General features: G+C 41.4%; 2 protein-coding genes across 2 annotated transcripts; one reads left to right on the forward strand and one right to left on the reverse strand.

The window, feature by feature from the left end:
* Nucleotides 1–4,550: 4,550 nt before the first annotated feature.
* On the reverse strand, nucleotides 4,551–10,555 carry LOC114554765 (potassium channel subfamily K member 15-like). The gene is made up of 2 exons (XM_028576788.1): nucleotides 10,273–10,555; nucleotides 4,551–5,701 (listed from the first exon to the last, which is right to left on the reverse strand). The coding sequence occupies exons 1-2, from the start codon at nucleotides 10,553–10,555 to the stop codon at nucleotides 4,734–4,736; spliced, it is 1,251 nt and encodes a 416-aa protein (XP_028432589.1). The 3' UTR covers nucleotides 4,551–4,733.
* Nucleotides 10,556–13,950: 3,395 nt separating this feature from the next.
* On the forward strand, nucleotides 13,951–17,278 carry LOC114554832 (opioid growth factor receptor). Its single transcript, XM_028576885.1, has 8 exons — nucleotides 13,951–14,781; nucleotides 15,102–15,164; nucleotides 15,247–15,285; nucleotides 15,380–15,434; nucleotides 15,844–15,922; nucleotides 16,002–16,068; nucleotides 16,151–16,299; nucleotides 16,380–17,278. Exons 1-8 carry the CDS (start codon nucleotides 14,245–14,247, stop codon nucleotides 16,747–16,749), a joined length of 1,359 nt encoding a protein of 452 aa, XP_028432686.1. The 5' UTR covers nucleotides 13,951–14,244; the 3' UTR covers nucleotides 16,750–17,278.
* The last annotated feature ends 775 nt before the right edge of the window (nucleotides 17,279–18,053 follow it).

Consider the following 18,053-nt stretch of genomic DNA (forward strand, 5'->3'; position numbering starts at 1 on the left):
AGAATAAAGTGAAGCACCATTTGCAATATTAATGTGGTAATTATGCAAATTAGATACCAGCTTTCATCACTCACAAAATAGCGATCTTTATGTTCATTGTTCAGAATTCTCCTTTCTTGTTCATGATGTCGATAATGCTGGAAGCTATAATGTCTGTACGCTTGACTGGAAAGCTTGCGCTCGCTCATCTAGTATCTGAACATCTTTTTCCACAGAAGTAATCTGTGTCATAGTTCATGCTGACAGATCAAAAAACAAATTCCTGCTGTCAAGCTTTAATTCATGTACTACGCTGACGGCACGCAGGAGTTAAGCTCCTGTGCTGTGAAACACACACCGATAATATGCGTATGTCAGGTGTTTTTACACTAGTGTAATTCTTGAGGTTCCATAAATTCTAATTTTTAAACTTTGCCATACAAAGATTACAGCAAACATGCCTGTGTTGCAGAAGTCATCCTAATGTTTATGTAGACCAATGCTGCTCCCTAGTGTCAGAAATGGAATAAGAGGAAATTAAATGCAAGTCACCGTGGGTTACCACTAGAGGCTCCTGTTAATAATATAATATAATGCAAAACTTGAGTGATCTTTAAATTGACCCTCCACAGGGAGGTCAGAAGACAGGTCAGATACAGATTACTGAAATATTAACAGGAGGAGATAATAATTGCAAATGAAGCCATCTTGGGGAGCTGGCAGTGGGCAACCTTTTCTGACCTTTAAAATCAGCTACAGAGCAGCACTCCTGGAGCTTTAGTGTTTTTTGTCATGGGTGCTCATCAGGGTAGATGTTTCCAATGCATGACCATGGCTCCTCTGGTAAATGTACAGTCCCTAAACCACTGGTTCTTCTTCACAGTTTTTCCAAGTACAACATCAAGTGAGGCGTAAATTGGTCAATGATTTGTTTGCTGCATGCGTAATTGAGGTCAAGAATTTGAAAACGGCTGCTCTCAATACTGTGTCACCCTGCTTCAAGTAGAAATGAGAAGGAATGTGAGGCTTCAAAGGAAGATGACTACACAACCTGTTTAAATGTGTTTTACAGAGCTGAGATCAAACTATGAATGACATACTCCTCATATTCTGTATGTCTTGTGCCAGATTAAACTCTAAACTACAAGTGAAATCAGAGATTTAAAGGTGCTCTAAGCGATGTTGGGTGACGTTACTTCTTGTTAACGTTCAAAGTATTTTCAAACAAAACGGAGGCTGGGTATGTTTCGTGGGTTTGGTGGTGCAGGTCGGCCAGTTTACTTTTTGTTGCCGTTTGTGGACCCGAGGCTGTCTACAGAGACCGCGTTTTTTTTACAGTGTGTTCAGGGGACAGGCAGCGCGCTGATAGTGAGGAGATGTTTGCTGTATGTGACAAAAAAAATTGTAGCCTAAAAAACGACTGACATCGCTTAGAGCACCTTTAAAGGGTCACTCCAACAATTCAAGAAAGTCTGGTAACTCACAAAATTGAAGATGCCAAGATTTCCGATTTCCTCCCCCGAAAAATAAGTAATTTGTGCAATCAGCAATTACGACCCCTATTTAGGTTTTATTTGTTAGAAGGCGCTGCCCTCTAGTGACCGTAGGTAGCAAAGCAGGGAGTATTAGAGCGCCAGAGTCCGCATAAGGAAGTAGGGTGGGGTGGTGGGCCAAACAAACGAAGAATTTTACCCAGGAGACTGGGTTTTAACTTTGCGGAACAAATGGAACTACGTCACATGCGTAACCAGAAGTAAAGTAACAAATGATTTTAACTTTTTCTAAACTTAACTAAGAAGTTTTTGTTGTTAATCTAACCAAACTGTGACCGTTTCAAAACATGTTTCAAACCGCAACCGGTACGTTTAGATACGAAGACAGAAAACGCTCATGTGGGTCATATTTCCTACCACCACTAGGGGCACTAATTTATTAAAAGGTCCTGTGGGACATATTAGGGGTAGGAATAAATGATCTCTATTGTCGTATGATTTAGAGGACTTGTTCCAAAAACACCACAGCCTACATTTCCCATATTGCAACCAATTCCAGGCTTTCTGTTATATATTAGGCTCGTTCGAGATGATCCAGATCTGCGCAGCATCGATCGCCGCCCAATGCGTGCCGGTTAGATTTGTGTCCGACTTGATCCTGACAGCGCGGTTGCTTTTCACCGACTGCAAGACCCAGGCGGACCCAGGGCATGCTGGGAAACGCCGGCCTCTCAGCTGATCTAACATCTGATTGGTACAGAATCAACTCAACTTGATGACGCTTTATATAAACTTTTTACTGATTTTGATTTGGAGGGATTTTAATTGCTAGTTGTCTGATTTAAAGGCGTATTCTGTACAAACATTATGTGGCTGATGGTTACGTTTAGAAGTCAGAGAGACTAAATCTGTTCAGATTACAGATCATCTACAGTGTAAATCAGCAACAGATCGCATGTAGAGCATTTTGACAGCTACTCTGTTATAATAAAAACAACTGGAGACTGCGTAGGCGCTGATATATGGGTCTGATAACATTTTATTAAATCGGAATCGGACCACAGTGTTTCTGTCACTTCCTGTTCAGCCTGAAGGCTGCTGGAAACGGCTGGAAACTGTCCGACTTGACAGCGGATTTTTGTCATCGCCCCCGGCTGCTGCTGCCTGCTCTCGTCCACTTTACAGGCGAGGCGCAGTTCATCTCGAACGAGCCTATTTTCTAGTCTGAAGCCCAAGTCCCTGATGATGTCATCAGGGTAATTTTGTCAGACTTCAGAAAAGCCTCAGAGGCCATTATCCAACTGTTTTCACAGGCTGAGTAGTACTTCCTGTGACCTGTAAACTGACTTAAATGTGTAAAAGTTATATATATAATATATATATACAGTTTATTTTAGTAAATGTCTTATTTTCTACATTAATCAAATAAAAATGTTTTGATTTCAAATATTTAAAAAAGTATTTTTCTTGTCTCATGGTTAGTATGCAAATCTAATTTAAATAAATGGTGATTTAAATGTGCTGTAGGTAGGATTGTGAAGATCCAGGACTTAGCCAAAGAATTTGAAGATCAACAACTTCTCAGTCCCTCCCCCGACAAGGTAAAATTAATGTGTGTGCATGAGCAGAGATTGACACGCAGTTAGACCCCCCCCCCACCCCCCCGGTCTTGATTGGTGTAAATGAACAGGGAGCTGTGGATTTTTGCAAATCAAACTAATCATTTGCTAATTCTTTTTTTTAAATGAACTGCTTTATGTAGTTCTACTGGAACATAGGGTCAGTTTCAGCACATATGACAGAAAGTTAGTTTTATAAGGCTTACCTACTGCACCTTTAACCACACATCTTTGAAAAGGTAATTAAACACTCATTTGGAGACATTTCTAATTTGCCACTTTCTGTGCAACTGCTCATTTTCCATTCTTTGTTGACACACTCATTCATCACAGAGAACTTGCGGTGTGGACTAGATGCTGCCGTCAGACAATAACCACTCACTGTACTGTACGTGTCTGTCTCCAGTTTTCCACTGCACTAAGCAATGAGGATGGAAACGTTACCAAGGGAACCAGTCAGAGCCACGGAGTGTACGTTCCTATTAGAAGACACCGATAATTACTGACTGGAAATAACCGAAAGTCACAGAGACCCACAGTGAGTCATTCAAGTAGTTAAATTACTTTCATGCCATTTTTTGTGTAGTTAACTACAGAAACTACAAACAGTGTTTAGCCATACAATGAAAGGAGTGTTTTTATTTTTATTTTACCATTGCTTCTCTACTGTAATTGAACCCCTTTTGACCAGCACTGCACCTTTTTCTTTCATCCTCACCGCTGTGATGACAGGCCCAGGCCATGCATTCATCAGACAGCCATTTCTGTTAAGGACAGGTTTAGGTCTCAGGGGTATTACAGGAAGCTGGGATGTCAGCTCGCCTGTGAAAAGCATTTGGCTATAGTTTTTAATGTTATGAATCTGAATGTGGAAAAACTAAACTTGAATATATAAGTTGTTAATTAGTCATACATATTGGTTGCTATTTATTAACCAATGTTGAGATAAATTGCTGCATGCTATTTAAGAAGTTACCTGGCTAGTAATCCTGCTTGGTGTACTCACCCCACCTGGACTCTAGTTTCTGGAAGGCAGGTGTCTGACCAAAGGTGACATTCCTTGCACATTTCATTTATCTTTTTTTAGTGGCATTTTTTGCTGGCATGTGACTTTTTTGTTTTTATTTTATTATAATTTTCTAGTACATTTTCAATTTGATTTGTTTTTTACAAAGTAGTTTGAACTACTTGTTCTAAGTAGCTTTACTTAACCAAACTACATTTCTTTGCTGTATAGTTCAACTTCTTCCAGTGTGAAGTAATTAGTAGCTTGCAAAGCTTTCAAAGTAGCTTCCTTACAATTTTTCACATACTTCCTGTCAATGCCTTTTATATTACATGCAGTACATGCAGTATATATTGGGACAGTAATGGTCAATAACATGGGTTTATAGATATCACATACTTTAATTAGTTTTCAACATAATTCTCTTTAGCGGTAATATTTATTGTAGAAAAATACATTATAAACTGTAAAGGATGTTTATGGTATGCTACAATGTTTTTTTCCGGTAGCAAGTATTGCTACATTCATGACAAGGAAAGCACTGAGCAGCTTGTTCCACCAAGAGGAAAATCAGAGGGTTCTGTGGTGTGTAAAAAAAGTCCAAAACAAAGGCCACTAGGTCAAAGGTGCAGAGAGTTATAACGACTTCCTCCTGGTGTGACAATTGTTCTTGCCCAGACAGAGAGCTATGCTGCTGGGGGAGGCCTGTGACGACGCGGGGCAGGAGCTGCACGAGGCCTGGTCCACCCTGTAGGAGATGGAGTTGTAGAAGACGGGGTTGCTGTGGCCGCCCGCCTGGTTACGGTGAGGCGGAGAGGAGCTGTCGTAAATGTCCAGGCCACAACACATGCAGGAAAACAAGGCCCTGAGTCTGCTGGGTTCGGAAAGCTTTGAGTGCTCAGATAAAACAAGTCTGCGCTCCTCTACAGGAGAGGGGAGGAGATCCATACAGCTGGTGCCCCCCTCCATGGGAAGGCTCAGGTTGCACAGGCTGCCGTGTCCATCTCTGCGGTCTTTAAAGCTATCATCAGCACTTTCTGCTTCTGCCTCCGACACCTCCCTATCCCCCTGCATGTCCTTAGGCTGCGTTCCCAGCTCCTCTACCCTGGCCTCAGGCCTCAAGTCAGGCTCCTCAGTGCTGACAGTGAGAAACCTCAGGACCACCAGGTTAAGAAAAGCCCCGATGACTGTCAGCCCAACCAAAATGTACATGAAGCTAAATGCCACGTAGGGGGGCCGTTTCTGCAGAGCGTCTGTCTTCTGCAGAGCCACAAAATCCCCAAATCCAATGGTGGTGAGCGTGATGAAGCAGTAGTAGTAGGCATTAAAGAAGGTCCAGTCCTCAAAATGGGAGAAAGCTGCAGCTCCGATACACAGGGTGCTCGTGCACGACAGCAGACCCACCAGCACCATGTTCCCCATGGACACCTCCGTCTTCCGTAAACCCAGGCCCTGCTTTGCTCTGCGCAGGAGGCAGCGGACAAAAGTGTTGATCCTCTCGCCCAGGCTCTGGAACATGACCAGTGTCAGAGGAATGCCCAAGACAGCGTAAAACATACAGAAGGCCTTGCCAGCATCAGTGCGTGGAGCAGCGTGGCCATAACCTACAAAGTCACAGTATATTGCAGGTCACATAATGTCAAGTTTAATGTCTAGAAAGATTTACAGTCATCAAGATTACTAATGCTTAATGCTCACTAGCACCCACCGCAGAAGTCACGTCTCAAGTCTCTGGTTCTGAGTTTAAATTAGGTCTCAAACATTGGTTAAACCACAACAAAATAGGTTTACTGGTTTCCATGGTTAAACCTATGAATCAATATTTTGACATGATCATTTAATCACATGCCTCTGTTTAAAGTGAAACTGCTTATTGTGACAAAATCACTGAGAATTATCACCAAACTCTGCTGCTCTATATATCTATATACATACGCTACCGGTCAAAAGTTTGGGGTCACTTAGAAATGTCCATTCCACTCCATTCCAGACAGAATACCAGCTGAGATCAGTTGCATTGTTTTTTTAACCAGGGCAGCAGTTTTCAGATGACATTATGTGCTTACATAATTGCAATAGGGTTCTCCAATGTTTTCTCAGTTAGCCTTTTAAAATGATATCAGATTAGTAAACACAATGTGCCTTTGGAACATTGGATGAATGGTTGCTGATAATGGGCAGTGTAGATATTGCTTTAAAGATCAGCCACTTCTTTCTACAACAGTCGAGAACCCTTTTATCCCTTACTTTGGCTAATCCGACCTCTGTTCAGGTTGAAGTTGAGCAGGAATGCTGGAATTGAGGTTACCAAAAAACATAATAAAAATGAACAAATGGTGTAACCTCTCCCACCGTAAAGGTTCAGTCACGTTACACTTCCGTCCTACTAATATTTGCTCTGTCCCCATTCACTTCTGTCAAGGGAACGAGGGACTAATTCAATCAGTCATTTCCAGAGGTCACGTTCTTTTAACTTTTACTGATTGGATGTGGTAGGTTTGCCAATAGAAAAACTGATGCAAAGTGTTTGGAAAAAGTTATTTTTCTAGCATGTTTTATCACCGTGTTTAGTGCATTATCACACTCATTCGCTGTTCAGAGTTAGTGATCGATCTGATTAACATTTATTTATAATCCACATCAGAACATCACATCCTTTTTGCGTGTGGGGCAATTTCGTTGAATGGAAAGTGAAATAGTTGTATTTGGCTCAATTGTGTTGCAAACATATACGTGCCTGCTCTCAAGTTTGAAAGGGTTTTCCATGAGATGGGGAAAGTTTATTTTGCACCATATGCATATGGATGGAAAGCATAAAAGTGAAATGTATTAATGAAATATATATGAGATGTTTTGAGAAATCTTTTACTCATTTTCATGTGAAAGCTTATCACCATGAGAAATAATTGTAACTCTAACCTGAGTTCCTGTGCACATAACATTTTGGGGTTATATTAATTACTTAAAGGTCCCATGATATGGTGCTCTTTGGATGCTTTTATATAGGCCTCAGTGGTCCTCTAATACTGTATCTGAAGTCTCTTTTATATAGATCTTAGTGGTCCCCTAATACTGTATCTGAAGTCTCTTTTATATAGACCTTAGTGGTCCCCTAATACTGAATCTGAAGTCTCTTTTATATAGACCTTAGTGGTCCCCTAATACTGTATCTGAAGTCTCTTTTATATAGACCTTAGTGGTCCCCTAATACTGTATCTGAAGTCTCTTTTATATAGACCTTAGTGGTCCCCTAATACTGTATCTGAAGTCTCTTTTATATAGACCTTAGTGGTCCCCTAATACTGTATCTGAAGTCTCTTTTATATAGACCTTAGTGGTCCCCTAATACTGTATCTGAAGTCTCTTTTATATAGACCTTAGTGGTCCCCTAATACTGTATCTGAAGTCTCTTTCCCGAAATTCAGCCTTGGTGCAGAATTACAGCCACTAGAGCCAGTCCCACAATGAGCTTTCCTTAGGATGTACCATTTCTGTCTGTAGCTATTGAGGAGAGAGAGGGGGGGGCAAGGTGGAGAGTGGGGGTGTGGCCTTGACCAACTGCCACTTTGCCTGTTTGAAAGCCATGATGTCTCTCTCACATGGGTGGGCCAAATTCTCTGGGTGGGCAAAGCAGAGAAAGGGGAGGTAACCTTGCTCCTTATGACCTCATAAGGAGAAGATTCCTGATCGGCCCATCTGAGCTTTCATTTTCTCAAAGGCAGAGCAGGATACCCAGGGCTCGGGTTACACCTATCACCATTTCTAGCTACTGGGGGACCATAGGCAGGCTGGGGGAACCCATATTAATGTTTAAAAAAAAACTCATAAAGTGAAATTTTCATGCCATGGGACCTTTAAGTGTACCATACCATACAGACTTAGTAGTACTTACCATAGTTTAAATCAGTTTTTTTTTTTGTTAACCAGGTATTTTGTTGTTGTAATAAACAAGTGTCTTTTAAAGTAACAACGGCCAATAATTTGAATCCCCCTCAAATAAAAAAGTATCTAAACCAAGCCAAAGCCCTAATCTTGTTAAAAGCACCACTTTTGTGAATGTTTTAACTGGCACGCGACATGTAACAATCTAACGTCTTATTTATCAATAATCCACGCAACTAACTTTATGCACTCATAACAAAATGTTTGAGGCATGCGTGCATTTGGACTGAAAAAGGTGGTACATGATCTTGGTAAGCAATTTCAAAACATTGTAGTAAATATTTTCGGTGCATCAAAAAGCGTTCTCATTAAGGTACCAGCTAATCCAGCACAGATTAGTGCATAAAAGAGTCACTTCAAGTGGCAGGGTTAGCTCAGTTGGTAGAGCAGGTGCACATACATAGAGGTGTATGCCTCAATGCAGAAGGTCCAGGGTTTGAGTCCAACCTGGATGTTTTCCTGCATGTCTTCTGTTTCTCTCTAATTTTCTTTTTTTTTTAAAGTCACATAAAAAAGAATTTTATCCTCATAATTAAATACAAAATGAGGGAAAAACTGCAAAAAGGTCCACGTTTTGAAAACAAGAACCCCCCACACCCTACCAGTAAAGCCCGAGACACACCAGGCCGATAATCGGCCGTTGGACAGTCTGGCGAGGTCGGTGACTCGAGTCTGTTCGCTGTGTTCCGTGCTGTCGTCCGTCCGAGGGGCCGTCGGCGTTCATTTTGGCCGATTTGACATGTATAATCGGCGGGGCGGGCACTGCCGGCACTCGGACTCAAATGACCCATCTGATTGGTGGAGAGCTAACCAGGAAACGGGGAGCGGGATGAGCGTGACTAGAGTCTCTCAGAATCTGACAAAAATCTTTTAAACTGACCTTTGCTAATCTGAAATGAAGACAGATTCAGCAACTGCTCGGCCTATTTCTCTCTTTCAGAAACACGTTTCAGTGAACTATTTTAGTACAATATGAGATTGTATTCTGAACGAGCCGCCATGACAGTCTGGCTTTGAATTTCCGGAGAAACCAGACCCACGTGACGCGTTCGTCCAATCAGCTGCCGGTTTTCATTTTTATGGAGACGTATTACGTCTCGTCGCTTTGGTGTGTTCCGAGGCACTTTTTTGACCAACTCGGGGAGACTGATCAGTCCGACTGCCTTTTCTGCCTTTGGGTCGGCCGTCTGGCCCTTAACGTGTGCAACAGTTGAGTGGGCAGTCTGCTGTGAACCCAGAGAGAGTGAAGTTGGGTGTAGCCTACACTGTCTTGCCGTATTGGTGTTGATTAGCCTACAGAAGATTATTCAAACACAAAATTGTAGCTCACTTATTACCCAGACGAGAAGAATGGAGAACGCTACCAACCAAGAAAATAGGGTTACTGTATAAAATCATCTCTCTATCATCTCTTTATCAGGATGCATAGTATCCAGGATACTATGCATCCTAATAAAGTTCCCTTGGTCTTTGGAATTAAAATAGCCCCACATCATCACATACCCTTCACTATATCTAGAGATTGGCATGGTTTTATGTCGGTTAGCCTAATAGCTGGTTTGATTTGCATTGAGAGATGATTTTATGGAAAGTACCCCATGCCAATCTCTAGGTATGGTGAAGGGCATGTGATGATGTGGGGGTATGGTGAAGAGTATGTGATGATGTGGGGGTACTTTAATTCCAAAGGCCAAGGGAACTTTATCAGGATGCATAGTATTGTGGATCCATGAAATATCTGGCCTTTAAAAATAAAAATCTGCCTGCCTCTATGGGAATTTAACATAGGGGTGTACTGACTTTTGTTGCCAGCGGTTTAGACATTAATGGCTGTGTGTTGAGTTATTTTGAGGGGACAGCACATTTACACTGTTAGATGAAGGTTTTTGGTGGAATATCCCTTTAAGTGATTGTAAGTATGTCACGATGCCAGTTACTAAGTGGGCGTTTATTGTTTACAAGGTAGTTGAATGACAATGGCAAAGTTCAGTTCCCATTTGCAAAATCACACACGACAAGCATTTCCATGCAACACCACACGCTGCACCACAGCCCTGTAAAGTTCCACCTGTTCCTCTGATAAGTGACCCCAAAAGCTTTGGGGGCTATCACAGGGCAAAGCACGCCGGAACACATACACACACATGCAGTGACGCAGAATGCTGTTTGCTCCTATGTTTTTCACATAAGAAGCGGGTGTGGAGAAATCATAAAAAGTGTGTAGCCTACTTGCCAATTGTGGTGATAACAGTGATGGCGAAATAAAAAGAGCCGGCGAACTTCCACTGACTCCCGGCGCGGTGCGGCTCCGACTGGAGGACCACGCGCTCAATCTCTCTGTAGTCATCGTCGGTGAAGTCGTACTTGTTCTTCAGCTCGTTCAGCTTCTGCTCCAGCGCCCTTTCCCTTGAATTCTCGCTGTCCGACTCCAGTGCGTCAAAGACGACGGCTCCTATGAGCAGGTAGAAAAGGATGGAGAGGATGAGAGAGAGGGTCCTGATGTTCTGCGTCTTCATCCTCAACTCCGGAGTGCGCGCGGAGCGGAGGGAGGGAGGGAGGGTGCCGCCGCCGCCGCCGCCGCCGCCGCCGCTGCTCAGAGGTACGGACGCACACATGATCATCCTCCATCAACTCCATACATCTTTGGTGATGTGTTCAGGCCCCCCTTTTTAGCCTGCTAGGATTACAGCATACGACCAAAATAGGTTGTGTGCTGAAACTGTAGCCCGTTCTGTTGGCTCGTCATCAGGTGAAATGGCACCAAACCCGCGTGTCTGCACTGGTTGTAGGCCTGCCCGAGCTCAGCAGCTGGCAGCACATTGCCTTTCCACGGGACGCTAGTCTGACCTCGTTTACTGGATTTTATTTTAAGTATATCTTACAGGTGCACCCCTGTCTGCAGATGCAAATGAACTGAAGTCCCTTTCCACTCAAAAGTGTGTTTTCGCTTACTGTTACTTCACTTTGACTTCCATGATGTCTGTGCACTTTTGACACCAGGAGGCTGTTTCTACATGCATCTGCTGAAGAGGGAAGGTTTCTCTGTGCTCACTTTAAAATCTGACTTTGCACCAGCGTGATTTTGTGACATCACAACTGCCAGTCGTGATGTAATATCATCTTACACAGTGATGTCAAAACCTCCAGTGCACATACTGCTGATGAACTTTTCAGTATTATTTATGAATTTTTTTTTTTTTTTTTTTCAGGATTTGCCACCGAAGGAGGAGTACGAATTTTGAAAAGGGAATGTATAACTTTTTTTGTGGAGGGGGAGGGGGGAACATAGACACATTGTATTAGTCAGAGTAAAGGCGTTAGTTATCAGTTGTCATTGCTTTCCCTCCCTCTTTATTATCCATTTTTGTGAAGTATTTATGGTGCACACTTTCTCAGACTTACTCTCTGTTAATAACTGATTGTGTGTTTGGAGAGGTTTGGGATACAAAAGTGTCCCAAACCTAGTGTGTGCCAAGAGTGTGTGTGTGTGTGTGTGTGTGTGTGTGTGTGTGTGTGTGTGTGTGTGTGTGTGTGTGTTGTGTCTACCACAGAGCAGAAACAGCTGTGCTTTCCATACTCTACTCTCTTGATTATTTTGCCCGGTGAAGCGTTCATGTGCAGTCTATTCACAATACGCTTGGCTAAAGTATTACTCTGAGCGATGAAGCATTAGCTGGTGGCAGCGCTGACCTTTATCAAGCACACTTAGTCGCTGAGTGATCCAGCAAGCTTTCGTCATTAACTAAGTCCGCCACACAGACCGAGTGAGCGAGAGACAGTAGAGATGATCTGTGCGTCAGTGTAGCAACACAGAGGCCTGGTTCATGGAGCCTCGCGTAGGTTCCCTGTGGCATCTGCTGGGTTGTTTTTTTTTTGCTCGGTGTCATGCTAATTGGGTTCACAGCAGAGCAACCAGAAAATAGGCTGACTGCTGTATAGCTCCATACTGCAAGCTATTTCAGTTTCATATCCTTGCGTGACGTTTCCATCTATTTCAGGAGCCCATTCTAATTTGTGGGACCCATTCATGCACTAAACCAGGGCCATAAAGAGCCTGATATCTGTCATTTAAATCCACATTTATTGCCTCCATTCCATAAAGAACATATGGCTATCTCTACACCATGTTTTTATCTTCCAGAGACCGTACAGGACCTTATCCCGCTTTAGTAAGCGCAAATAACTCTATTGCTGAGCAGATGTTAACAATGTAACATGCAGACAAGTCTTGATTTTCTCCACTGGCGGTAAGAGCAATTATCTCCTTTTGAAAGGAGTCCCTGAGAGATAATAACCTTGCCAGAGTCCACCTAATGAGAGCACACAGAGCTTACAGTATTATCCAACATCAGTTCTTTATGTAGATTTCACATTGTATGTATAGGAAACAAATAACCCACAGTGCAAACAGCACTATACTGTGCAATCACTGTGAAGGACAATTGACTTCTTTCACCATGGATCCCAGGGTTTAACAACTCTCCGGCCATGAAATAATGATGCTGTATTATCTGATTTGCTCATCTCATATCTGTCTGCTCTACAGGACGCCTCCAGCATCCCTTTATCTTGCACAGGAAGACATTAAAAGCAGGATGTCCACTGACTGGAGTCGAGACACTCATCTGTCCAAGTGCCATCCCCGTAGAAAATTAGGCGGGGACATATACTGCAAACATGATGCTATCTTTACACTGATAACAAGGGGTGATGGCAGTGGAGACAAAGATGATGATCACATTACAGAGACACAGTGTATTTTGGTCCTAAAAAACAAAACTTTTTCAAAGCCGGTTTAATAAAAAAAAATAAACAAACTTTATATGAACTTGCAGGCGGGTGTCTCTTTGGTGACCTGTCATCAGTGTCACAGAGGGAAACAGGCCTGAACTTTGCAGCTAATGTGAACAGTCCTTTGAGCCTTATTAGCCAAAAGGGCACAGATGTGGTCTCTAAAATGTCACCTTCAGGGAGAGGCGCATCATTCTGGTTGACGCACCTGGTGTGAGGATAGAGTATTTTTTTTTTTTTTTTTTTTTTTTGTTATATGGATTACTGCTTTCTCAAATGATGGTAAATTGGAGCTGACTGCGGTCTTTGTTTTTTGAAATGATGGTCATTGTGTCATTTTCTGTGCAAGATCACAGAGCTAAAATAAAAAATGTCTATATTTCGGCACCTAGGTAATTTCCTCCTGTGAATGTCCTGGCGAGTAGACTACGTCGGCTTTGTCGCCCACATGTTATTGTACCAAATGAATCGGATAGGCAAAGAAAATCAAAATAAAATAAATTCAAATAGAATTCCTTTAACAAAGAACCTTGTTATTGTTATTATTTGGATATTTTGTTGATAATCTTGAAAAGATTAATTTCTGACCTGGGAATTCTTGGACGATGGATGGATGGATGGATGGATGGATGAGAAAAAGGGTACTTTGATGGCTGTCGAATACAATTAGTTACTAATTTCTTTTTACTTTTCATAAATGACACCCATGAAGTATCGTTTACATGCACACCCAAAAAAAACATTTAATAATACATAATAGACATATCTTTGAATAACATTTGGAAGGCTTGAGCCCCCCTAAAAAGGGTCTTAAATCGCCAATGGCCTACATTAAATTTACGGAATTATTCATGTGTAAATTAAAAGGAGTTTTAAGGTCTAATTATATGACAAAGCAATGAGGTCATGGCTGCTCACATTTCCTGAACTAATTGTGTTTGTTTTATCTCCCACTGTCATAACAACAATGATTTTCCATCAGGAGATGTCGGCGCTTTGAAAGGTTGCCCATTAATAGCTAACTCTTACATCCGCTCCTCCTCATGTGCTCCCTGTTTTAGACTAGGCTAGGCTGTTTTTAGCATTGACGTAACTGATGTATTAAAAAAAAAAAAAAAAAAAAGTGGGGTTAAGTTAACTTTTCAACCAAGTTTTGCCACACTTATAACCTGGAAATACCGATAACAAATTACATTGTTAAAATGTCTCTTTCAAACTTCACCCACGAGGGAGACTATTAGGTCTACGTATTTCTGTTTATTTCACTTTAGCCACAACATAAGAAAGCAGCCTGAACCGGATGATGTAGTTTGTGGGCGTTAGCTGCCGTAGAATAAGTTTCTGTTTTCTTTAAAGAGAAAATCAGAGAAAGTGAAAGTGAAACAGACGAACATGTACAGCACATAAATCGCAGATGAGGACCGTGTTGTATCCCCTCAGACGACTTGCTGTGGGTATCATGGCCAGGTTTAGCAACAACCGACCTTATTCTCTTGTTGAGTGGCTATGGCGCAAACTAGGTTTTCTATGGTGCTGTATGAGAAGAATAGTCAGATTTCTAGCGATACCTTGGCTTAAGAGCGTCGAGAGCCAAGCTGACCCTGAAAAAAGCGTAGAAGACCAACAAAATTGCCCCAAGGTGAATGTGGAGGAAAAGGTGGTGGAGGTGGTGGAGGTGGTGGAGGCGGAGCAGTCTCGCTGTATTGGTCAAAATGAGAATTCAGCCGCAGGTAAAAGGGCCGCAGACTTCAACCGAGATCTCGCCTGCAAGCGGCCGAGACTGGGCTCCGGAGATAGTGATGAGTTTGACAGCGACGACGAGGAGTATCGAGTTGAAACCACAGACGAGTTGTACTGTGGCTATGACTCAACCTGGGAGTCCGAGGGGGACAGAGAAGAGGCACAGAGGGGCACATTGATGAGGAACAGGCGACCAGCGGCTTCCAAACATGTGAGTTAAACCAGAGGCCTGCTGGCCTGTCGCCATGGGCCTGCTGCAGGCCTGCTGCTGCTGTGTGAGAGGGCCTGCATCATCACTTCTTATATTTTTTAGATTTTAGGTGTGATCTAACAGTGAATTAATTGTTGTTTATAATCTCCATCATCTCATATGGGGAATTACTTTACTGCAATTTTAAGACAGTTTTCAACATTTGTTTTGGCAAGGGTGACAATTGGCAAAAATAATTTGACCTTTTTGAAATTTAGACCTCATAACCATTAACTGTCCTGAGTTTAAATATTGACCTTCATTTATTTTCTGTGTACTAGTACAAGTTCAGCAGATTTGAAAATTCTGCAAGAGACATGCAGAACTACAGGCATGACTACCCTGTAAGTGTCACACACACACACACACACAGTCCCATGTTTTAAGCGTTAATCAAGCACACATTGTTTTTATATTTTGCAACAGAACCAGACCAGGCCGCAACGCTTCATAAATCCAGTATCTGTAAGTACACACATGACTGTGTGTTTATGTGACTTATATGATGTGATTATTATTACCAAAAATATCTTATGTGCAATTCTCTTCTCTTGAGTAGGATGACAAGCCTAATTTGAATTTCTACCTCGGATCAACGCCCTCTCTACCTGACGGTAGGCCTACAGTTACAAGCACATGGATATAAATTAAACAAGCTCTACATTGTCTTTTAATTTGTCTAATAAGTGTAAATGCAAGGATAAATCTGCATCAGAAAAAAAAGGTTTTAATTAGATTGAGGATTAATTAAAACAAAGTGATGTCTACATGTCACCCTTCATCAGAGGACGAGGAGTCCGTGAGCATGTTGACCAAAGAGTGATTTCTCACGTTTCATTTGAATAACATTTAGAGCCCTGAAGATGTGAAACTGTTTAATTTAATTTGAGGACAGCAATGACTAGAAAAGCAAGAAAAAAAAAAAGATAACTCTTATGTAGCAGAAACATTAGGCCTGGATTCATTTTAATCCGTGCAACTGTTTACAAATTGATCTACTTATGGTGTTTTTGTTGTTATCAGGTGTCTACATATACCAATTCCACAGTGAATGGTATGCAAAGTATGATCAACTGGAGTTTGTACACTCCTACATTCAATGGTAAGTAACTATAATCAAAGATGTAATTTAAAATGTTTTAGTTCCTGTTTATAACATTAGTGATTTGTTTCTCTCAAAGGTTGTTCCCACTGCAGGAACCAGGAATGAACCATGAGGCCACTACTCTGACAAAAGAAGAAATAAAGGTAAACTGCTGAAAGCTAAGGCCTTAAAAATCTTGAAAGACATTGTTACATATTGTGACAGAAGTCTTACCTTTCCTTTTAGGAGTTTTGCCAAAACCGCAACGCAAAGGCCAGTCTACTGAAGTCGTACAAGCTCATGTTGGACTTCTACGGTATCAGGTTGTGTGATGAAAACACAGGAGAAGTCAAGAGAGCATCAAACTGGAGAGACAGATTTGATAACCTCAACAGGTGATCTCTGAATTTTAATAACGTATTGTTCACTAAAAGTAATAAAAACCATCTAATGTCTGTTTGTTTGTATTCAACAGTCACACTCATAACAACCTGCGCATCACCCGCATCCTGAAGTGCCTGGGAACCCTGGGGTATCCTCACTACCAAGCCCCCCTGGTTCGCTTCTTCCTGAAGGAGACTCTCGTCCGCAAAGAACTCCCAAATGTCAAGGATAGCGTTCTAAACTACTTTGTGTTTGCCGTTCTTGATAAGAAACAACGCAGGAGTCTCCTCAAGTTTGCCTATTTCAACTATGACTGTAAAGATGAGTTTGTGTGGTGCCCGAAGAAAATTCAGATGATGTGGTCACGGCAGTTGGCGTCAAAGCCACAAAATGGCAATAAAAAGGCTTTTGAGTATTGGAGTCTGGATAAGGAAGATGAAGCCAAAGACCAGGCAAATTAAGCTGCCAAAGCATCATTTGTCACTGTGCTCCAAATCCATTCTACATACTAATGTGTACTATACTACACAGTATGTACTACATACTTATCGTCATAGTCAGGAACAGGAAATGAATGCTGTGTGAGGTTAGTTGTCAAACTGCAACTTTGTAATGCCAATGAAACTTCACAGACATCAAAATGGTGTTCCCTAAAATGTTGCACTGAGATTAGTTGGAGCTGGTAAAGCACCATCCACAATTTTTACTTTTTAAAAAAAAATTTTTTAACCGCAGTTATTTATGCAAATGTTTGTTTGTGTTCACAGTTCAGTTTTAAAACCTCTCTTCTTTTATCCAGTTTGGTTTGACTTTCAAAAACAATATTTTGAACTGGGTAAATATGTTTAAATCATAAATATGCATTTGTAATGTACTTTTTTTGGTGTGGATACATTTGGACAGATGGTGATCTTTAAGAATTGCTCATCAGTTTGACGGTCTAAAACAGTCTAAAATCTGTGGCTAAAATGTCAAATAGTTTTCATGTACCCCCCCAAGTTTGGTTTAATGTATTAACTAAAAATTACTATCTTAAAAATGTATTTCTTGTCTTTCCATGACGAGGTTTGTCCACCTTTTGCAAGGTTTGTAAAGCTACATCTGAGGTTTCACTAGTATGATTGGATTTGTGTTGAAACCCCACCTGTGCTTATATAAATGTGGATATGAACTGCAATTACACATTTTGTAGCATGACCCAGGATGCCAAAAAGCAGCTAATTATTTGAGTAACCGCAACATCATGGCCATCATGTGACTCCTTACCACGCAAAATCACCATTAGGAAATCAAGCTAAGCGTTCCACATTACTTTGGGACCAAGAGTCAATTCATATTTTAATTAACAACGGAGAAACACGCGTCATCAAATGGGTTTAATTGGTTGAGCTGAAACAAAATCAGGACATTTCATTGACAACCATTGATGGGATGTATGCTGTAGATAGTTGGAGTCTTTAAGGTCAATGCTGCTGTACATAACACACGTGTGTAAACAGTGTTTCCTCAACTTTCACATTATCCATCTCAGATATATGGCTTTTATTTTCTCTACTTAGAAAAGTATGATTAAAAACATCAGTATATACACAAATACATTCATATTTACATATTGAAAATGGTGTGTTACTCAGTTACATTATTGTTTTCTTTAAAAACTGCTTGGGCAGGAGATAGGTACATGTAATAGAACTCAGTAGCCTACTTAATACATCTTTACACAAGCAACCTACATGGACTTCAGTTTTGTTTTTTCAAATGTGAT

This window comes from Perca flavescens, chromosome 4, assembly GCF_004354835.1.
Source record: "Perca flavescens isolate YP-PL-M2 chromosome 4, PFLA_1.0, whole genome shotgun sequence".
Taxonomy (NCBI): Eukaryota; Metazoa; Chordata; class Actinopteri; order Perciformes; family Percidae; genus Perca; species Perca flavescens.

What these genes read in the sequence shown, in the direction of transcription:
- LOC114554832 (XM_028576885.1), top strand. Translation starts at nt 14,245, where the DNA reads ATGAGGACCGTGTTGTATCCCCTCAGACGACTTGCTGTGGGTATCATG. An exon ending in ACTACAGGCATGACTACCCT is followed by an intron (nt 15,165 to 15,246) that starts GTAAGTGTCACA and finishes ATTTTGCAACAG; the next exon opens with AACCAGACCAGGCCGCAACG. An exon ending in GTACACTCCTACATTCAATG is followed by an intron (nt 15,923 to 16,001) that starts GTAAGTAACTAT and finishes TTTCTCTCAAAG; the next exon opens with GTTGTTCCCACTGCAGGAAC.
- LOC114554765 (XM_028576788.1), bottom strand. Translation starts at nt 10,555, where the DNA reads ATGAAGACGCAGAACATCAGGACCCTCTCTCTCATCCTCTCCATCCTT. An exon ending in CACTGTTATCACCACAATTG is followed by an intron (nt 5,702 to 10,272) that starts GCAAGTAGGCTA and finishes GTGACTTTGTAG; the next exon opens with GTTATGGCCACGCTGCTCCA.